The 23,939-nt window shown below is 42.0% G+C and overlaps 1 protein-coding gene across 2 annotated transcripts in view; it reads right to left on the bottom strand.

The window, feature by feature from the left end:
* LOC124307595 (uncharacterized) overlaps positions 1 to 23,939 on the bottom strand; it is a 107,868-nt gene that overhangs the window by 37,022 nt on the left and 46,907 nt on the right. Inside the window, exon 1 of one of the 2 annotated variants that reach the window (XM_046769448.1) lies at positions 3,677 to 3,728. The exons of the other annotated variant lie outside the window; for it this stretch is intronic. Coding sequence (XP_046625404.1) covers positions 3,677 to 3,701 — 25 coding nt within the window. The 5' untranslated portion in view covers positions 3,702 to 3,728. Of the gene's footprint in view, positions 1 to 3,676; positions 3,729 to 23,939 lie in introns of those variants that run through there. 2 annotated transcript variants of the gene reach the window in all.

The following is a 23,939-nucleotide window of genomic DNA, read 5'->3' as shown; positions in this document are numbered from 1 at the left end:
TTTGAATCCGGTGTATAAAATCTCATTTCCAAAAGCATGCGTATATTTCGGAATAAGTGAAAATTGATCGCAGGATTTGCTGCTCGAGGTGCGATTGTATTAATGAGCACGCGCAGTTTTTCACCCGGATAGAATATTCCGCGGCAGTAGATCGCGGTACTTGATTATCTCAAGGCGACTGCGCCGCAAAATCTTTTTCACATTTTTCCCCCATACCTATTCACTTTTCCTCAGCATCTCCAGCCTGGATTCCTGCCTCGCCATATAGCCGGCTTAATTGCATACCGCGCCGATAAATTCACCATGCATCGCCATATTCGTATTGAGCGATCCACGCTGTAATTAGCCTGCCACAGGTGTAAAAATCCCAGTCTCCTTGCGCCTAAGACCGAAAGAGAAACATGCAGATGAAAATCAAAAATTCCCCCCAAGCCTACCAAGTTATCATAAAAAATTTCATCGTGGCCATAAAAACGGTCAAACCTACAGCTTTATTATCATTGGGCAAATGAACCATAAGTCCAAGTTGACGCTGTACACACAACCATGCGTGAGGTGAGTACACCAATTATTGACATTTTTTGGTTGTATCTGTTCGATCCTTAGTTATAAGATTGCCAAAAAATTAATTTGAAGTGTCTAACCGTCTAGCAATTGATTTTAGTCATCGAAAAAGCCACATTTTGTGCCGTAAATTTATAGTTTTGAAAAATAAAAGGGTCGGTAGTTGGGTCTAAACGTGTCAACAACTGGTACACTTACCTTACCTACCTATACGCGTCATACTTTTCTCTGACAGTGTGTTCACCGCATGTCCGATTTTTGATAAATTTGCGAGACAACCGCGTCGCGGGTCATCCACTCGTCTTTCAGAGGACAATAATGGAAGCCTATAAAAGACGTCGTTAACGGGCACGGCAGTTATCGCGCCTGACGGGGAATCGACGGGTCTTGGGACAGCTATTAACGTATGATTACAGCGGCACAGGCGGGCAGCCGATGCAATTATTACCAGACTGAATTTACATTTATTCATTGCATCCACGAAGAGCGAAGATGAGCGTTGGAGAGGCTCGCTCATGTCTTATACATGACTCGGCTGGCTGCGCGGTAGCCTTACGAATTTTTCACACCACCCTGCATGCGGCGCAAGATTTACTCGTGTAAGTTAATTTATTTGAAGACACCGCGCCGCTCCGTCTCAGCCGCACCGCAATTGCCGCAAGTCCGTACGCCTCGAGCTTCGCGTCACTCTTTCCGCTCCCGTAAATAATTTCACCCTCTATATACCCAGTCATAAATACTCGAATAAGCAATAATAATATTCCACGTCTAGCTGCTAGTTTTAATATTACTGAGTAATTAAATTCCGTTTTGCGATTCCGAGTTGCGGCCATTCGCAAGCTCGATAAGCATTGTCCCGCGATATTCTCGCGACCGGATCGTCCATTTGTGCAAATACGTAATTAACAATAAAATATACGTGTACATGTACATTAAGATGGTCTTTAATAGGGTTGCTTTTGAGCTTTTACGCTCCCAGGGGCTTAAACGCTTTCAAAATGATTAAAAAAAAAAAATAGTTTCCTAGTTCTTTATATCAACTTTAAGACAGTCCGTTTATCATCGTGTCATCATATTTGCAGGTAATTTTTTTTTTCAGTTTCAAAGCGTTTAAGCCTCTAAGAGCATAAAAATTAGAAAATAACCTTAACGTACATACCACACGTATTTTACGTACTCGTTTCTGCAGCAGTGTCGCTGCGTGCATTATTAAGCCTCCATGCGCAGCTAACTAAACGCATAGCGTGAGTTATCAGGCGAGATGGGCCCGAGGCGTTTATTATATGGGCCCCCCATTGCACTCGCCGTCCGCGATTATTCTGCACGCTTGATTATTCTCGTGAGAGAAACTCTGTGGCGAACCCCCCGCATTCCACTTCGTTTATCAATTATTTTTCCAATTATGTAAGCTTGCTGCTGCATGGCGCTAATGCGGTATCAACATCCGTGCAGATAATGCTATGTCGTGCAAAAGCTCAAAAAATTATGCGAGATAACTCGCAGACACGATTTTTGCAGTTTAGTGAAATTCCGTGGAAGCTGAATTTTGCCCGTTCGAAATCGCGCGTAGTAAATAGAAAAGATAAATCGTTCATGAGAGGTATTTCGGTATTTCGTATAAACGAGGTTTTATACCTGATAACAAGACAGTGCTTTTCTTACCACTTTTGTCGTTGAATCAATATTCACATTTCCTTCGACACGTAGTATAATAAATTGAAAAAAATCGTTTCCTTGCGCGTCGGATGGAAAAAGAAACGGTACGGAAATAATATGACAAGATAAGTCAATTAGATTTGAAAAGCGGACTTGAAGTGCATTGACGGAAGTTTTCAGCATCTAAAATTTTATCGAATTGAGTCGCAACACTCAGACCTCTGTATCTCGAATTCTTCTTTTTCTCATTCTTCTAGTTCTTATATACTTTTTTTCTTCGAAGAATGCACGCTTGATAGATCCGTAAACTTGAATATTTCAAGAGAGTCACGGATCGAGCCGCCGTTCAATTCCAACGTTGAATTGATACGTAGATCTTTGTCTAGCAAGAATTTGGCGGGGCATAATAGAATTGAGATATCAATCAATCCGCGCGGCGTCCGAGCGAAATGATCTAGGATCGTGACCGATTGTCGTTACAGTAACGATTTCACGGTTGATCCTGCAGTACCTGGCAATTCCAACGGAAAGCTGCTACCTTACTTCTACTCCCCGTTCTTCAGCCCATTATCTTTACAGTTGCATCGACTAATGACCGCAAGAATGATCCTTATGACCACTCTACGAGCGGAGTAACGACCAGGCGAAGAAACCGGATGCGTGCCCGGATAAAACCGAGATTATAAACGCCCTTTGCTGTAGCTCCGAGCTGGCAGCAGTGAAACTTTGACGAAATTTTGAAAATCTTGCGATATGTAATAAACGTGGCCTCGATCATCGATCAAATTAAACCGCGCTGCTTGATTATATTGCGCTGTAATGAAACTAACCTAGATGCCCACACGCGTGGACCACCTTCCGGTTTACGATTCTTGCGGCGAGATTTGATGCGATGGTAATTAGCGGCCGAGCCGATAAATTAAGGAGCAATAATCAACGTGGGTGAGTTTGAAAGTGGATGTAATATGCGCCGCTTTCTAGTTACGTTTCATATGGTACGCCTATTAATGTAACGTGTATCCCTGCTTCAGGATTTAATTCCACCCGTTCGGATCAGTGCAGGATTCGTGAAATTGAAAACACGATCACGTGCCGGTGAAACAACCGGTTATACCAAATATTACTCGAGAAGAAAGCAATCGGAATTACAGACGACTCGATTTCGAGAATATATATATATGTATATGCACGCGGGGAATTCGGTTCCTGATTGGCCATAACTGATTGTAAATTGGACGCGTAATCGAGACCGACGATCGGTTTAACCGTTCTGTGGCATAATTGACCCTCCAATATCCTAATCGATTTTCAACGGCATCAGCAAGGGCACAACGATTCTTCTCGTAATTAATGGATATTACGAGAATAGCTAATCTCCGGTTCGGCAACTGAATTTTATAGAAAAAAAAAACTTGACAAGGAAAGAAAAAATCGAACAACGAAACACAAAACTCACCAGTGAAGCCCGGAGGGTTTCGCATTCTTAGACTGTAACATAAGATGGGAAAAATACAAGGGCAGCGCACGGCACGAACCTGCAACAAAAATGAGCAATCTTAATTAAAGCTGAAGTTCCCGGTAATCGGAGCGCGTTTAATTACAGAGTACGATGCAAAATCTTTGGACGAAGGGCGATAAACGCGGCTACAATATGCAGCCCGCATCCGTTTATTATTATACATATACCCCGTGCTCCGGTTCTCCGGAATAGAATTTTATGCAGCTTGAGGGAATAAAATATAAGCATGAAATTAAGTTTGCAAATACTTGAGTGGACGGCGGTTGAGTTAACTGTGTTAGTATGTTACGGACAGGATTTACACCCTCTCTCGATTCGCGGTGAAAATATTGTCCGTCCCGGATGAATGGTCTCAGACATTTAAACGAAATGTATATCATGAATTTATGATACGAAAGTATTAGCCGCGGGATGCGCGTCTCATGCAGTAAGACGCACCGCATCCCCGATATCCCAGTAACGAGTATAAACAAGTATCGTCGAGTAACGAGTAACGAGTAACGAGTAACGAGTAACAAGTACAAAAACTAACAACCGGCAAGTATGGTAGGCGGGCATAATAACTACGGGGACATAACATAACGGCTGCACCGCTCCGGCAGCTCGGCTTAATTCATTCAGACGCAGCTGATCGTCGTGGGAACTTGTTGTTTTTAAATCTATCGCATGTATATCCACAGGACACGCCCTGCTGGACTCTCGGCGTGTCCTGCGTGCGGAACATATCCTTGTAAAGTAACTTATGAACGCGCGATCGATATTAAACGGCGCGATTTATAAGCCCCAAGGGGACAGATTGAGCAAAAATGAATTGGAATGAAGATTTGACGCCATATTTATTCATTTATTTATTCATTGAACAGATTACGAGTGTTCAAAAAATGGACATGTTCATGGTGGGATTTTTTTTTTACAAAATTTCGCAAGACCAGTTATGGCATTAAAGGATCGTCGTCGCTTATTAGGTGCCTCGGGAGGTGGAGTAGGTGGAACACCGAAGAGGAAAAGAAAGAGAGAGATTCGACTTGCGAAATTGCAGCGCAAAGCAATAACGAGTAGCTCCCTCGTTATGCGTTGAAACTAGAGTCTCGAAGTTTAAATTACGTGAGCTAACAAGCCTCCGACAATCGAGACGCGGTGAGATTCTTCCTGCGGGATCATTCGAATCCGCCAGACTGACAATCGGAAATGAGATATTCCCCCGACGATGATTCTGTCGTATTTTTGTCAGCGCTACTTTCTCGCCCGTGGAAGCAATTTCGCCGGGTGCTGAGTTCGTTGACCTAATCGAACGGGGTATGAGTAAAAAGCAATCAAAAACTCTGTTTTTTGAGAGGAGATAAGAGCGTCGAGTATAGTCCGCAATATTTGCCAACTCCGCTATTACAAATTGACTTTCTCGCTAATTACCTGACACAATTTACGCCTGATTGTCAGCGTAGAAATGGGTGTTATTCGAGTGTCCGGAGGTAGAGATTCATGGGAAGAAAGTGTAAATAGATACTTCTTACGCGGATCTACATAAAGGCGAAGATTCTCCCCGGATTGAAAAACGGGCGTCGCGGATCATTGGCTTCGTATCTTCGTTATAGTCACAATTACTGTAACATTGTTACGGAGCATCAGACGGAGGCGCTAAGAGTGATCGACCTCTTTCAAGCGTCGTTTCACACGAATTTTAAACTGCGGATTCTGTGTATCGGGTAAAATCTGCCCGCGAGTTTGGCCCGAAGACCATTGACCTGGGGCATTTTAATGTCGAGAAAAACCATTGGTCGAACCTTGAAACAAAACCATCCGTAACATGCCGACGAATAACCTGTACGTATAATCGTCCGCCTCTATCTTGGGTGAAAAAAATTTACGACAATAACGATCCTAAGGCCTAAGACAGTCGTGAAATTCACCGCAGAGTGAGGAGGAAAAAAATGTAGGCATCGCATCGGCATAAAAACCTTAAAACGTGACTCTGTAATCTGCCGTTTCCTGCGGAGTCTTGGGATCATTTCTAACGGTTTTCAAACTGAACTGCAAGGTACTTAGCTTTCGTTTTACACAAATATACAAACGTCAGGATAACGCTTTGAAGAAATTGTCGGGATACTTATATTCTCGTTAGCGATACTCGCACTCTCACTTACGTATCGAGACTTGATAATTGTGTGAAAATCGACTTGAGTAGGTCGGTTTCGCAACGGAAACTTTATTGTACGCCAACAGCCGTTCATGCATTCGCGTCGAAATCGGTTGCGTCTTGTTCGAAACATTCGGATGTGAATTTTTCTTACTACATTATCGAAAATACCGCAAATCTGTGATCTAGGCGTTTTTGGTTATTTTTTTATTTTTTATTCTATTTTACCACGGTGGCAACGAATCTCGACTGAAAACAAAAAATCTTACGAACGTGATTTTATGGAGGACGAATGATTTTACGATCTATGATTCTGCCGCTTCGTTTATTCTTTGTTACTTGTTGTTGTTATTCGTTTCTTCAACGTACTCGGGATTTACGCCCATCTCCGAAAGCAAATGGGCGTAGAGTGATGACGAAAGGCGAGATTGCGGAACGAGCAAAGCTTTGAAAGGCAAGAGGAGTTCGTTCCACGGAAGATGTAAGCCTGCCCTTAAGCCTATAATTATATTTTGATTCGAGGGGAATTCCTGCAGGATAAGGGATTGGCCCGTACCTATCTCCTTCCCGTTTATGCTGCACCGCAAAAAGAAAATTGAAAGTGAAAAACAGCATGCCGTACTTATTTATTAATTTTGCCCGCTCCGAAGCCTTCAAAGATCCGATTTACGAATCGAATTTTAAAGACGCAAAAAGGCAGGCTGCAGCGCTGCGAAGGGAGGAAAGGAAATTATTATTCATTAGAGACTCCGAACTGCGGTTAGAGAACATTCAGTAAATTTGAAGGGAAACTCGTTTTGTTTATGTAATTGATTTTGCTCGTAAAATGAACATAATTCATTAATCACCTTTGCCATTCAAGAATATTGACGTTAATATTTTCTTGAATATTATTTTGGTACTACATTGATGCACATTTACCTCGTTCAATAAATTATTTCTCTTAGTGTAATTAAGAATTGAATGATTTTTTTTTTTTTCAATCACAATTGCGTTTCAGAAATTTGTAGATTAATATGATTCAAGATATTACCGCTGACTGCTTTTCAGACTGTATAAAGAAAAGAGAAAAAAACTTAATGTATTACCAGCAGAAATTCATGAGAATTCTTTGAATAACGATTAAAGATTATATGTAATATGTGACTTGCTTGCTTAATTCTTGAACACGAACCAAACGAACATTTCAGGGTACTTAATTAATAAACCTGCTGATTTGATTTAATGGCGCAGGAGTATCGTCATGAATTTTTTATTATTCTTTTTTTTTTGTCTAATAATGTGTAATGATTCATAGATAGCCATTAAATATTTCTCGATCTTCCCAGAATTATAATTTGTTCATTTGCAAAATTAAGTTACCGTCTGCATTCGACGAACGAAAAGATCGATCATTCCCATTTTAAACACACGTTTGAGTAGTTGTTTTTTTTTTTTTTTTTATATCTCATCCAGGAGTTATTCACGATATTGAAAAATAATAATATCCGCTTACCCATCCAACGATTAGTAAAGAAAGAACCGGGCAATTAAATCCACGCCAAATATGGCGTTCGTTTTGATGATAAAAATTGCACATTTTTTGTGTAGCAGAAAAAAAAAAAAACAGATAAGAGAAAAAAGAAAAGAAGAGAGACGGAGATACGGAGATACCGAGGAATATGGAAAATGAATGGAGAAGAAATATTCTTTTCTTCGTGGGCTAATTATCATGGTAATCAACGACTGCGAACGGCAAGAAAGTGGGACGAGGCTACTGACTTAAGTCGCCTCCACAGCCGTATAAGCTCGCGTACCTTTGCGCACAACGCGCAATACCTACAAACACACACACACACACACACACACGCATGCACTGTGCGAAAACCGTTCGAACGATCCCGACAAAGACGAGGTAATAATGAAGAGAATAAAATAAAAATTTTCAACGTCCACTCGATTATTTTATTATCATTCGCAAGAATTTCTAATGACAACTGCGAAACACTTACATTCATTATTGATTGGTGTAATTATCTTTTAGTGAGTAAAGCTGCCGGAAATTTCGAGCAATTTTACGGGCAGTAATCAGCGGTATTAATGATACTTATCATGCGTCAAACGCACGAATTTGGAATGCGGAGTATTGGAAATATCAGCTTCTCCGAATCATCTACCGGCTATAAATCTATGCTGATTGATACACGCGTCGTGACTATTGATTCTATCGACAAGACCCGAGCACATCGATGATATCGAAAATCATTTATAACACATCGCTCGCGATGATCAATCAAACGCATGCCGAATGCAGATGCGGGATATTCTTTAGTATGGAAATCCTCCTGGCCTAGGAGCATAAAAACGAATTTCAAGGATGTGTAAGACGTATAGTTGGCTCGAAAATTTGCTGAAGTAAAAATATGAATGAACCGACGTTAAAAATACCTAACTAAACTTCGTCAAGTTCAATCTAATTGAAAAAAATACTCCCTGCAGTGATGTATAAAATAAAATGTCCAAACACCGAATTTCAACTGTCAATAATCCAATTATTAACACCGACAAAAAAAATGCATCATCTCAAAAATCGATGTAGTTCGTCCCATTTTTATGAACAGCAGCTGAGTTTACTTACAAATGAATCCGCTAAAAATTGTCTGAAACACAACATTTCTTATTCTTGTTGATGGATAAAAAGAAAAAAATCCGATACGTACCATCTTCAAATTTTACCGCAATTGATAGATTTGTTATTCAGCAATAAAGCCGTTATTACCCAAGTCACAGAGACGTTTCTTTTACATGCCATATATCTACATTACCTTCAGTGTACACTTCGCAAATCCTTTATAGTTGTATCAAATTTTAGTCTCAGCGCTTTTAGGTTCCAGCTCTATGACTTATATCCATCCTTAAGTTGGAGTCTTAAGATTACACGAAAATCTGAGCTTTAAGCCGAAGATCGGCAAGCGTTAATATTTAACAGTAGGTTAAATCCTCGTAACGGTAGGTGAATGAAAAAAAAAATAAAAAAAAAAAAAAAAAAACAGAAACTCGAAAGGAGAATTCCACGCAAAGTGTAAGGCGATGAAACCGATCGGAGTTTTGAAGCGTTAACAATCCGCGGAGATACCGCCGATAAGTTAAACCTGCACCGCTGAGCCAGAAGCAGGAATCGTATAACCATACATATACACACGTGTGCATACAGCGCATGTAACGTACGTATGTACAGTTACAGCCGTGAACATCGAGCGCTGCTTCCTGGTTTCATCGCACCTGGACCCGGGTGCTTAAATTTTTACAGTTAATTTTTTCGCACACACTGATCGCGGATTTCTTTCGACTCAAGGCTGCAACTTGCAGCCCGATATGAAGGGACAGTGTGTTACTCGAATGCGGGACGCACGTGGCGTCGGACCCTCCAAGAGAGAGAGAGAGAGACGAAAAATGTGCGGAAATGCCACGGGTTAACCGTTAACCTGGTTCAGGTTTTGCAGCCTCCTTCCAGAGTGCAGGTTTACAGTTGCCGATATTCTCTTCAGTTCGAGGAAAGCGCATCGCGATTTTAAGTCTAACTGTACGTATGTGGGTGAAAATTTGGAACGGTTTTAAGCTTTCCGAATATCAGCGGGTTCTTTTCTTTTTTACGAGACTGAAATTAGTTCCAATGTTTATTCGAATAAAGTAACAAAGTCCGAAAATCACAATTTTGTAAAATATCTTGAATCACCAATACTTTTATTTGTCTATTTTCAAAAAGTTTAACACGTTAGGTTACTAACTCTGGCTGTTAGCTTCAGCTTCATTTTCTTCCTAGCCGATTATACTAGCTCGTAAATTTAATTCGGAGAGTACAGTCTAATCATGTTTTATCTCGTTATTGCAAATAAAGAATCACGCGAGTATTTCTCAACTCGGCATCAACGTTTGAACTCGTCCAAAATTCATAAACTTTCACATGACGTGTACACGTTACGTTCTTGGTTATTGTTTCACGGTGTGCTCGTAGAGCGCAAGGCTAGAATAAACAGACTGTTGTGTCTGACAATTCCGAGTCTGGTTATTAACATTTAATGGGCATCGGGACCCACTGGGTATAATGGGTATTTATTTCATTCAATGAAGTAAAAAGGAGAATTAAAAAAGATTGCAATTACCATTTTTTTTTTTACTAAAAACAAAAAAAAAAAAAAAAAATACTTTTATCGTAGAAAGTATTTATGCAGTGCGAAGGCGAAAATCTTTCTGTGAGAATATGGCACTTACAGTCCTTTTTTAATTCTCGTCTTCAATAATTGTGACGTTTCATCGACTCGCAATGTCAAGTTGTAAAAACTTTATCCAAAACAGTAAAATCAGACGATGCAACGAGTCGAATATTTCTTGTTCACCGCGCTTTGATTCACCTTCTAAAATCCCTCGAGAGAAAAAAAAAAATCTCTTTAAGATCAGGTCCTCGAAGTGCAGGTTCTCGCGCTAATGGAACTACACACTTTGCTTTACATATGCTTGACTTGAGACCATTTGTGTTCTTGAATACGAGACAAAACGAATATTAATCGATTCGGGAGAAGCAGGCGTTTCTTAAGACACTCGGTTTTTTATTTACTTTTGAAAATTGAAAAAGTCGATAACCACCTGACACCGAAAGTGAAAAAACATCACCGAATCACCAGGCGTGAATCATCGAATCTTGAAACGTCTCGTTCAACGAAATTAATCATATAAGTTCAGGGTTCCGATTGAAACGTACGTCAGCGCCTCGACGTTTTTTCGCTGATTCTCCTTCGCCGAATGTTGCTTTTCTCTATTTTTTTAACATTTTTTTTTCCACTCCTTTTTTGTATCTCACGCGTTTACCTCTCGTCGAAATTGTTGTCATTGTTGTTGCAGGTACGAGACGTGAAAGAAATCGACGATCAAGATGCGAGGTGGATATAAAGCTGGCGTGCAAAATAACCGCGAGCCGAATACATCCCGGAGCGGATTACGTACAGGGACCTACGCATCGGCAAAGCGGGGCCCCGGGGCCTTATTTTTTATCCAAAATAAAGATACATGGAATCCGGCGAGGCGCTTACATGCTACTGTGCCAAACGTGGCGTCTGCACGCCTCGAGCCGTATCTCGAAGCTTGAATCAGGGCCTGGTGGGCCCTTGGTTCTCGGGGCCGTCGGGCCCAACACTACAAACAGTGCTTTATCACCTCAACTTGCCGGTCCGTTGTTGAAATTAATAAGCGCCAAGTAGAATCGGTACAACTGAGACAAATTGTACCCCATTGTGCCAGCGTTTTGGGCCCCATGAGATTCCCTGCAGAAGCCATCAGTCCCATAATGCCTCGGGCATACATGCAACGTCCGGGTCACGCAGTGATCCTGATTAAACCCTGCATGCAATTTTTACTCGCGGTTGTATAATGTACGACACTTTGACACCGGAATGTGACTTAATGTATCGGGAAAACGAGAAAATAAACTATTTCCACGCGCAAATGATAGAGCAGAGTTTAACCCGAAAAAACATACCATTAACACAGAAAATAAACTTAAAGGCTGTTGAAACCAAGTAGATGATACCGATCATTAGAAATTTCAAAGAAAGAGATTATAACAGTTTGTTCTAATTTTTCTTCTTTCTCTTAATTAAATTCTCTCGAAATCATCTGAAAAATATGTTTTTCACGAAAGTTATGCATTTCCAATCCATTGTAGAATGGTTTTGTATACCACATTTTTCTCTTTCGTTTACAGAATGCGGCTGCAGAAAAAAATAAATCCTGAGGATGATTTCTAAAGAATTCACTTACAGGCATCAATCATTCTCACGAGCAACGATTTGTCAAAACCCGTACAAACAATTCATACCTCTGTTATGGAAAGAGAAAAATTCCTACATCGACGTGATTTTTGCAAAAGAATTTATCCGCTCAAGCTTGTTTAGTTAAAATGAATGGTTTCAAACTTGTTTCTGTGAGTCATAATTTCGAGTCGTTCGCAACTGTAAAATCAAATCGATCTCTCAATTTCCAATAATCTTTTATGCCACACCTTCTGTTGGTCATTTTTTTTTTTTTTTTCTCGTTCCCGTCTTACAATCTACCCGTAGATTCGAATCCAGGATAACGCGTCGATTTCAATCTTCGGTTCTGAATCCCGTGGGAGGAGTTAGTTAGCCGGTCGGCTCTAATTGCCGGTAATTATTATTTCACGATCCCGATAAGCCGTGGCGCAGTACGTTATCTTCTAAGGTGCAGCGTACGTCCGAACCCCTGTTAATTTTAATCGATCAACGGTAACGGGGAACACGTGTTCGTTATTTCTCTCGTCGAAGGAGCGCAGCGTTGAAGCCTCGGGGACGACGATTGCGGTCCCAGATAATCGCGGACGGGTGGGGCCCAACCGACACTCGACTAGACGTCCCGGGACGTAACGCTGCGGCCTGTGGGCCCAAGGCCCACTCGAAGGGCCTCGAAGACCCGCATCGGGATTAACATAATCGATGCAAACTACCTCCGGTTACGTATCGACGACGCGATGAGGAGTCTCGAAGCGATACTTTATTGCTGAAAACGACGGGACTACTCATCGTCATTGCGGCAGGTGCATCAAGCATCAAGGACTCTAGGATTGAGTCGCCTGCGTAACACGTCCTGTAACGGGGCGGAGTTAAAATTCCGAATTTGAAAAGTTCCGAATTTTTTGGTGTTGAAGCTTGATGAAAAAAAATCAAACTTGGACGCTCTTGTTTTCACCAATTTTCTATACTCTCCTCACACGATGCGTACTTGAGTCATTGTCAGTCGATCAGGACGAATATTCGCACAGTTACGTCTTCGAGAAATTTTTCTCCTCTTTCTGCATTCGGAATGACTACGCATCAACGTTCGAAACTGCGTATCGGGTATAAATTGTTCGTCAAACGTCGAACGGATTGAGTTATCCCGAAGGATTCTTCGGAGCCGGGGGTTTACTACTTATATGAGGAGCGCTCGACCCTCATCGAAGAAAACCGGAGAACACAAAGCGAATGAGTCTCGTCAAAGAATGGGCGAAGGAGACGTTCGCTTAGCCGCATGCTCGTTCACTCAGCCGCTTATGCTGCACAGGCCAAAGTATAAGGCCGAGACTCCCGTATGTATTTTCTTATATATTTCCAGAAAAGGAAAAGTTCACCGTCTCTTTCTATTCTTGGTAAACTTCACGACGCACTTCGATGCGCATACACGGCAGGTTCAAGTAGCCATTCGCATACGGCGAAGAATAAAACCTCGTCGCTGCTTCTTGCTCGGAATCATATCAGATCCATTCCGAGGGTCAGCTTATAGATCTCGGAAAGATCGCGGTTCGCTTGATCTCTACGACCCTTGGAACCACGGACGCGACATTGGCTCGAATTTCGAGTGACGCGACGTGCGCTAATTACGTACTGACTTTCGAAATTGACGATTGAATTGATTTACGAACGAATCCCGTTTGGCCCGGTTTGCGCAACGGTTTAGATCGTGGTTCGACGAGTTTGTCATTCGCTCGGATGAGTAGCGAGGCGGGAGTTTTTGAGTGACGAGCTTGCTGACAGGATGCGGAGACCGAGACGTGGCTTCTGTGCGGGGTAATGGATTTTTCAACGGACGTTGATTGCGAAAGCTGCACGCCTTTCTGCCGGCGTATCTTTGCATCGCGGGGACGGGATTAACTAACCTCTTAATCTAATGACGCGGTTTTGCGACACCCTGCATACATGTAAGTAATAATACACCCAGGTACACAAGTCGCGTCGCATTTCTTAATAATTATCCAAGTGTCAAAAGAACGACGTTATTATTACATACCTAAGAATACAAGTGTCTTTTTTCTTTCAGGGACAAATTCCTAATTGTCCACGAGTCGCTTCGGTTCACCGTGTCATTGTATCTACGTATACCTCTCAACCGCGACAAGACAATGGTGCGAAAAATAATTTGTCATTTTTTACTCGGTTTTGTCAAATTTTGTAAAAAGAAAAAAAAAAAATGCAAACATCCACGTTCTATACTACATGTATACAGAAAGGACGACGCAACGACGCTTGCGTCGAACGAATAACCGACGTGCAAGTGAAACTCGTAACTACTGTACCACCTCCTTGAAATAACGGAAGTCTCGTGCGTCGAGTGAAATACAAATTGTAATCGTACCTGTACGAGTTTCAAGTCAAGGCCTCGAAATGCAGGATTGAAAAATGCAGGATCGTTCGTCCTGCGAATAAAACGAAGAAACGAAAAAAGGTCGGCCGATCTCGTGACGGGAAATAATAAATTCAGTCAATTTTTCCCCGTCTGAGAGACTCGGTGAAATTGCGACGTTCACCACCCTTGCATACAAATTGATTAGCATAGATTAGTATGCCTAGTTTATAGTATGAATCTCAATACAATTTCGCGGTATAATCCTCGACATTTTTGTATTTTTTTTTCAGGAACAAATAGCAATTCGTTTAAAACTACGAGCGACAGGAATTTTTTACGAGCTGCAACTTTTTCGCATCCATCAAAGAGGCAGAGCCTCGTGAATACAACTGACCGCGAGTAGCAATTAGCGTGTTTTTGCGGCGTGGGTGAATCGCGTGCTAAATATCGACCATATAGATCCGTAATATTAGCTGACATCGCGCACACTTGTCCAGGTTTTAATTACAATAACGGTCGTATAATTTCACTTTCGACAAAGCTTGTCCGGCAATGCCTTCGTCATGTTTCACCCACGCGACAGCTGTAACAGCTGAGATTATATATAAATTATACGGTTGCGAACGGCCTACGGCTGTGACGAACTTTTACTTGCTTATCTGTGATTTCGGTACGATCGTTGTGAATTGAGAGCGCTTCTCTGATTATTTTTCACCTCTAGAAAAACCCGGAGGGGGGCTACGGGGTGAAAGTTTGAAATTTTGAAATTTTCAATTCTTATTGTACGTACGTTAATACGACACATTGGCGGGCCAATCGACAATTACTGTCAATTTTAATGATTTGTTGAACGGATGGAAATTTGTCGGTAGAATTATATAAACGCCGAGTCACCTCGAGACCGCAATGAAAATAAGATGATTGTAATTCTATTAAACTCGCACTTATAGGCTTGAAGTCGAAGAAATTAATTTTTTTTCTTTCACGTCCATTATTCCATCACGCGAATTGCACGAGCAGAATTTTTATGTGAAGAAAGAAAGAAGAAGAACAAAAAGAAACTAATTACGCGTCGATATTCATTTAAATTTATTCCAAATGTCAAGGTGTGATTTTTACGCTGGTAAAAAATATACGAACGAAAAAAACAAAAAATTATTTCAGTATACTCGCAATTGTGTACCGAGAATGAGAAACGTGGTTTTTTCACGTTGCATCAAAGGTGCGGATACATATTCTTTCAAACGTTGCGTTGTTACGACAGCCTATCAGCCACTCAATAAACTCGTATTGTGATCTAATCGAACGAGTAATAAATGAAATATTGTACAAAGATTTTTAGGCTGGATGAAAAGACGTTATGACGCCTTTGACAGGCTCAAGGATATTATATTATACTTATACAAATATCTAATTACACCTCGACTAAGTTCGCGCACTCCGACAGCCAATTGTCGAGAAAAAAAGTGCGAGGTAAAAGAGAAATCGAATCAACGGGAAACCTAATTAAGACCATGAAACGCAAATTGCGGATAAAATACACAGAGAGTAAAAAAAAAAGAATAATAAAAAAAAAAGAGCCTCAGCCTCGATTCATTACAGATTTTATAGCTTATCCCTAAATCGGATCATTTTGACCTGAATTTTGATGAAATATTTCATAGCTTGTATCTATCCTTAATGAAGGTTGAGGAAAATTTTGCGGTGTAAAATGAGACGATTATGTTACAACGTTAATGATTGAATAAGTGTAAGCGGTCATAGTGAAAAACGAAAGTTAGATCGGGGAAGCTTCTAATAATTTTCCCCTTCGAAACTCAGCCTCGGGGAGAAGAAAAAAAAAAAATGGTCTCTAAACAACTGCGCAAAAGTCGAGGATGCGGGTATAACACGTGCCTATGAGCGGGCTGCACGTAGAATCCATTATTGGTCCGAAGAGGGAGCCGCGGGCACGAAGAAGCAACATGCCAATTACGCGTCACCTCACGTCTCCCGAAGGACAACCCTGGGCTGGTCCATGGAAGAGGAGGAAGAGGAGGAACGGGGTTGACTGCACCGGCGTTCGCAAATTGCCGTCTCAGCTCTTCGCCGAGCATATTCCCATAGTCCAAGACTCCGAGAGTATAGAAAGGCCCTCCTTTCCTCTCCGATCTTGAGTCAAAGGTTCCGCGCTCTCCAAAGCGGACTAGAGAGCGATGCTAGGCGCTGCAAGAGTTCAGACTGATTGCAAGGGATGGGTGGGAATTTACAGCGGCAGAGAAGGTATACCCTGGATATGTTTAACCGGCTCCGTGCCGTCCCATTATAACCACGAAGCCAAGGTCCTGCCCCTCTCGCAGGATCGAAGAATTGAGAGGCTAGAGAAACAAAGGGGAAAAAAATTCAGCACGATTTCCGGTTGAACTTTGAACAATTGTGCGCGTCTACCTGCATCTTGCGTTGCGTTGAAATCGTCCCACAAACTCTGAAGACTTTACGACACACGTTGGGATTCGAAATGATAAAGATAAGGAACATGTGCCTGCCAGCATGTATGTCCCAGCTATTGTGTCTGCGAAGTTTTAAACTGTACGTGGAAAAAAAGCGAGGTCAGGGATAAGCGTGTCGTTTTGGAGTGGAAGCTGGCTATTTGCGTTTAGATGAGTCTATTTTTAACGATTATCTAAAGCATAAAAGCACAAGTAATTAATGAGGTCGTACATTTGTTTTTACGAGCAATCGAATTGCACCGATTTCGTAATAGGTATTATATTCAAGTTAGTAACGATTCATGATGAGGGAAAACCGTTAATTCCTGATTTTGGAACTGTTTGAAATTCGGTAAACCGTAATAAAACAAAAGATACTCATATTTTGCAATCTCAGCTTCTCCAAAACCATTGTAAAAACAAGAAACTAACTTCAATCTCGCTTAGACGTATAATGTGCATTTTAATTTAGCTTGTCTGCTAAATTTACTTCAACTTTGGCTCAATCTAAAAAAACAAAACACGTCACCTAATTATTTTTGACTCAGCGTTACTGTATTCATTCGCATGTATAAATTTTTTCCTTGCAAAGACCGACTTGTAAAGGTTGAACACGTGTCGAATTAGCGATATATACGAAAGCGGGAAGATTATTGACCCCAGAGTTCCGTTTCATATTCAATTCCGGTTTGACAAATATCCCCGTAGAAAAACTCAAAAATCAAATAAGGTAAAATTTGCGTTAATACTTATCAATCGTTATCAACAGTACCCGGATTCAGCGGCCCGCGAGCCCAAAAAACTGACGTCTTAAATTGTAATTTCATGTTGTTCGAGATTTATTACGAAATCGTGATACTGCCGAGGATTCGTGCACGCCGCGAGTCGTCGAACTTGGGTCACCGTCTTTGTATACACAACCGATTCGCGTGATTCCGTTGCAATTAAATTGCCGTTTACACAAACATGCACGAACACATCAGGGGGACTCAAAACTGGTCTTGTCCTCGATGCCGTTAACTCGAACTCGGTCCCTCGAGTTATTACTCGGCATTTATTTATTTATTTTTCTTATTTTTTATTTTTTATTTTTTTCTCTTCACCGAATGAGTGAATTCTGGACCAGCTGTATGTCGCCTAATACGAGTCTCGGTACATCGAGTATGATAAAAAGATATGAAAAATTGATAGCTATCGAGTTAATAAAAAAGATAGATATCGCGGTTGGTGAAAATAAAAAAGTTGATTAGGAAGAGAGAACGGTAATTTTAAAAATCTACGATGAATCTAATTCGACTGTGAAAGGCTTGGCAATCAGTTGGTTCAATGTTTTAAAGAGCATTACGCAAGCGTCGTCGTTGCCTCCCTCCTCGCGTGTCGCAATAATATTACTAATGAAAATATCTCGTACACCGCAGCTAGCGAGTCAAAAATATGAATTCCGAATCGTTAGCTGCGTATTTCATCCCGTTTCGAGTAGGTAGAAACTGTGGCCGTTAAGTCGCGGTGAGAAATTCATGCAGCTTCTTCGACGCGTTTCGTCCATTTATAAGCAGGCAGGTATGAACCCTTCGCGTGATTTTCGTCGATTACTAAACCGTGTTCGACTGATTGGAATCTGGACGTTCTACCATTCGCTGATTATTCGAACAATCAATTCTATCGGTTCGTTAATTCTCCCACACACGCAAGCAGACTCTCCTCCTTTGCGCCGCAATGCAAACGCTAAGTACAGTTACTTGGCCTAGCTGCTTCCTCCATGTCCGTGTGCAAGCCTCTCGCAAACCGATTGCCATACACGCACCCGCAAAGCCCCGAGGCCCAAGACGCCTGGGAGAAGAATCACGAGACGGTACGAATACGAAATTCACTATGTATCCCTACAGCCTTTGTACACCACAGTGCGAAAAGTCTCCAGTTTCAAGAATTGGCTACAAATAAATAAATCAAACCACTTGTATTCTAGCGAGATAAGGTGGTCTTGTTGTAATGGATATAAACACGTTCTTGACTCGAACAATTTTTCTCGCTGTCAAAGAACATCGCAAGTTCCTACCTGCGCATTCGACTTCTCTTTCGGCGTACAGAAATGATTGATTTAAAGAACGAACGACGAATTTCGTTGATCATCGCGATCTGTCAGCAGCTTTGGACGCCCACGCAGAAAGAGCGGAGGCGTTGGGAGTGAAATTTAACACGCTTCGAGGAGTGGGAGAACCGCGTTGACAATGAATGAGGACGATGCAGAGTGTGAAAGCTGGATACAGCGGGGACGCGTGTAATTATTCATCTAATACAGTGTATCCTCGAGTTCTCGGTGACCGTGCAAAACGACCCTGACCATCGTAATGACCATCCATGACCGATCGACCCGACCAGCAAGAACCAGCGAGTGTAAACCACCGGGTAGATACGTGCTTGCAAGATCGAGAGATCCGGCAGTTTATTATAAATAGTAGTCGTAGCGTCGCGTCTTTGAACTTTCATGCAAATTTTCCCGCATCTTCGTATCCCGCCGATGCAACACGCATAAATACTTGTTCGCGAGGCTAAAAGTCTATATATATGTATATATCACGGTACGGATGCAGGGAACGATCAACGATCTTCTCAAGATTCACACGTGTAATTTTTATTTTTTTAATATCGATATAAGTGCAGATGCAGGCTGCTGCGAAAAGCCTTTTGCAAAAATGTATGATCGTGTTTTTGTCCGCGGAAAAAGAAGAGCAATATGTGTTGGGAGTGAATTTCACGGTACGTAAATTCGTACAAAAGATCGCCTTGCGGATCTCGGTCTCTGATGCAGCTGCATCAGAAAAGTACGTTGAGTGCAGTAATTTTTGCAAAGGTACTGTAATAACCGTTGCGTGCACTATTATTCGAATACCTTATATCCACCCGAGGTTCACCGCAAGTCAATCGTAAAAATTCAATCGAACATTATCTCCGCGTGTTTCAACACCTGTAAAGGTAGCCTTGAATTTTAGTACTCGCGACGTCGTCGTGTAAGGTATTATATATACATATTATATACGGCAATGCAGTAAGTCTTGAATATCATGAAAAGCGGACGTCAATTTACGTGAGAATAATTTGAAATTAATTAACAAAATAAACGGGAAGTTTTCTCTCCTTGTATCACGTTAGCGCTAAAGAGGTTGTAGGTAAGGAAAATGTGTCGGATAATATTGTACAAAGAGAAAAATGTAAATGTGCGTTGATACTGCCGTAATGACAATTACTGAACTGTAGAAAGAAAAAAATTAAGTTTACGCTCGTGATCGCGAGGAGTGAACTTCAATTGCCGCCTGGGGTGAGTAAGGATTCGTTTATTGGAGTTGATTGCGGCACTGCAGACGCAATGATCGTGTGGAGCGTAGAAAATACATCCGACATGCACTCAAGCGACAAGCAGGATAATATGAAAAGACGGGAAAACAGCACGAAAAGTTTACAACCGCGTGCAACGACGATTGCGGAAATAAATAACGCAACGCAAAGAACACGTGCACGTACGTGCGGAGAGGAAAGACTCGGATCCTTTCTTGACTTGACGGACGCTTGTTCGACGTTAGAGTAATCCACGATAAGGTGAGTAAAAAGCATTGTAAGCGATACGGCAAGTGTTTTTCATGGTGATGTAAAAAGAGGAGGATAAGGATGTGAAAAACGAGAAACGCACACACGCAGACTTGGGAATGAAAAATAGGTGTACGACGGATTACACCGGTAAGCACTTCCGCGTCTTGCTCGTTGCGGAATTACGCGCGTTTGTACCTACGCAAAATGCATCCCGCGATGCGGCCGGACTTTCACTGCAGTGCCTGCGGTTCACGCGGGGATTCCCGTGATAAAAATCCTCGACTAGTCGTAACCTGCCCCAAACGATGCCTCTCTTTACAACCCGCGAGCCTCCGAGAGGTTCGCTAGTAATCAAGAACGATAAACTCCACGCGCGAGCACTTTATTCGCATCCGAGCTTGCAGCGCACTGCTGGTTACTTCAGGTTCGACTCAACTTTTACAGGTCAGCTTTCACCGTGGCCGCAAGCATCCGGCGATGTGCACTTCTCTCTGCACTATTCTCTCGAGGCTCGCTAGTTTCTTAGCTGCTTTCATCCTACGATATTGAATTTACACGGTTTATAAATTTTCTTTCGTCTTTCGGTACATAGATTAGGCACGCTTGTTCGCTTCGTTCATTTCAAAGAATATACTGCCTATTCGTTGGGTTAAACCTTACAGCTAGCACCAATTTTTACGAAATTAACTATTTCCCATTGCGTGATGCCGAGGTTTTTTGTCCCGGAGTCAAATTAACAATTTACATAATAGTACCGAATACTTCTGGTTTGAACGTAGATTCACGCTTTTCTAGCAAGGGAGTTTGATCGGGTACAATTTTTCTTTAATTTTATCAGGTCCGGACGACCGTCATTCAACGTAATCGGTACTGATAAAACTGGAGTTTTGTTATATCGAGATCCTTGATTTACAATAAATAGTCATTATTCCGGATATTTGAAAAGTAACGAAAGGGGAATCGACCAAACCGTGCAAATAGTTGCTACCATGACCTGAAAATATACCATAGAAATCGGGTGTGAACCTTTTGTATATTTTGCAAACGAGAATAAAAATGGTGAGAATATCAGATACTATATTTACACGCATCGGCAGGCAGTTGAATTGCATACCTCCATAATTTATTTCCAAAGAAAGTGCGCATACAGATCGTCGGCAGTTATTTACCAGGCCGTTTACTTTTGCTGAAACTGTTATTACTACAGGTACTATTATAAATAATCGTGACTTTGTTAACGCCGTGCGAAGTCAATAAACACGCCGTTAACGAAGGTATAACAACCGACTGCAGAAGTATAACTCGAAACCGCAAATCTCCATCTATAATTGTGAGATGTTCTTGTTCTCATACAAACTACGGTACAGATATAACAGGGATCAACGAATGGCACCTTTGGCTTGAGCCGACAACAGCTCAGCGAGTCTGCGGCATGTTTGCGGTGCACATTTTGCACGATAGTAAAAATCAGCGCTATGTCAGTGCACGCGACGCCGTTAATTTGCTCCATATCAGCGGATACGACACAGCAAGGCGATTAATTATTCCGTGAGGAAGTCGGCGATATTCAATAACTCGAATTGGCAATAACCATCGACGTGCAGCGTTCGCCACTCCGCAAATATCGAACACAGTGACGGGCAACGCACGTTGAACGCCTGCAAAAGTGTCAGCGATGACAAAGGTGAGGGCTCCGGGGCTCCGAGCTCCACGTGAGTTAGTGAGTTATGGACCGACGTTCTTCGGGCAATCAGGACCGTGTAATGACCCTTTGTTGGTACAACCGTATCTCGTTATAAGGCCGCGGGGCTGCGGCAGGGTGACTTGAACCGTTTTGCATTACAAACTGCAAACTGAAAATTTCGCGGCACGCACTGAGCGAAATTTTTAGTTCCGGTTACCGCTCGGTCCTTAACTATTTTCATTTCTTACCACAATCGAAAAATATAGTTCTAGGGACAAAGTGAAAATCAGTTTCGTAGCTGTTACCGGAAAGTCTAGTATCCGTTACTATTCTTTCTCATTACGATCACTGTTGCTATATTTTCTTGCAACCGTTGCGAAAATTTAATGCTCGTGCAACGATAAATTGACGTTAAAGCCTTGTTTAGCTAAAACAGTAGAGTAAGCCCGAAGAAACTGATTTCGCGTTGCAATAATCAAAAAAGGATCGACGATATCGCAAAATGGTTACGCGTACCTCGTTTTTCGTAATCCCAACAATATTCAAACAGTTTTTTTAACGATACCTGTTTTACTCAATTTTTCTAGTTACTATAACGAATGAAATTTTTCTCAGTGCAATAGTCACGCACCATTTCTGCGAAACCAGTTGAAATATGCTATTATGTAACCACAGCGACAGCCCCGCGTCCGATCTTATAACGAGATCGTCCACGTTACGGTAAAATTTCAAGCAGCAGGACGATATTCACGGCGAATCTGCTCCACCTGCGGCTGAAATCCGAATTGTTTGAAAGATTGAAGACGTAGTTACGGGCTGTTTGCTTTCGGATTAAGAAGAATTATTCTCGGGTGAGGCGGTGCGCGATCGCTCATGCGATGGTACGTTAACCGACGTGGACTTACGCCCGGTTACGCAGGTGAACGTAACGAGGCAGGCAAGTATACCTTACACCTGCTTTATTAACACGGTAATATCTCAACGCCAGTGGCTACCATCGGCCATAGCCCAGCTAAACCGACTGCCCAGCTTTCCAAAGAACCCATTTCGACTCGGACTATCTTATTCCCGCGGCCGGATGTTCCGTATTTTTAAAGAGCGCGCATCTAATTTACCATCAGGCTGATGCCATCAATTAAATTTTACGAGGCTGGCTCTTGTATCTGTTCGTTTCTTAAAATTTATTCCTTCATCGCCGTTGCGCGGATCTCATTTTTTTTGAATATGTTTGAGCAAAATGGGATAGAATTGACGGATGAAGATGTTTTCACTATTACAGATATGTGTAATAATATCTTACCTACGTAGTTTTCGGTTATGGCAGATAAAAAAAAAAACAAAAAACAATGTTCACGTCTAGAAGGATGAAACTCATCGAAGCACTCGGCCTCGATGACGTGCTTATTGGTTTATGTTGCTACAAGAAAGAGCAGTTTAAGATCCAAAAGCGAGAAGACAACAAACGTCTGTCAAGAACAAAGCACGTCTCTAACGAATCGCTGTTCACGATACGTCGAATAATGACGGCGTGTCATGGTTTCTGCCATAAGACGGCTTATAATCGGGATGAATGCAAATCGCATTAGACACCGGGTGCCAAATACGGTGCCGAGTGCCTTGCGTAACTTGAGACGTGCATGGCTTCGAACTGGGACTAGGAATTTCTTTAAACAATAGCCAGCAGGTCGGGTCTAAGGCGATAACCGCGTGGCTTCAATTTCCAAAGAGGCATAAGTATAATACAGAATTCCCAGAGTACCTAATTACGAAATGTTAGACTGGCCAACGCACGCTCTCCAAAGGTATCATACCGCGACGAACGAGCCGGCAAGTTCCGAGCTCGGTCTTGTATGATCTCGGATAAGAGAACCGCGAGGCGAGCTCGGGCGAGCAATTTTCTGACCGATGCGAGAAACCCCGAGTTTGATCATTCGCGCACTTGTCACACGTCAGATGAATATCTGCCTCGGCAAGGTCACTCCGCGCCTCTGCGAACAAGCTTTTAATGGATGTCATCGTGCCCCGAAGCACGGGTGAGAGATACCGACGGTGAACTCGAGTCGCACACTCGGCATAAATCATTTGTAACAGATCATATAGAAGCTGGGAATAATCGTACCTGCAAGCAGGATTGCAGCTGCGTTGGAATGGCGCAAAAATCTCGATTACAGGCAGCGT

Source organism: Neodiprion virginianus, chromosome 1 (genome assembly GCF_021901495.1).
Source record: "Neodiprion virginianus isolate iyNeoVirg1 chromosome 1, iyNeoVirg1.1, whole genome shotgun sequence".
Taxonomy (NCBI): Eukaryota; Metazoa; Arthropoda; class Insecta; order Hymenoptera; family Diprionidae; genus Neodiprion; species Neodiprion virginianus.
Note: the sequence above shows the minus strand (reverse complement) of the source record. Positions and strands in the feature narration are given on the sequence as shown.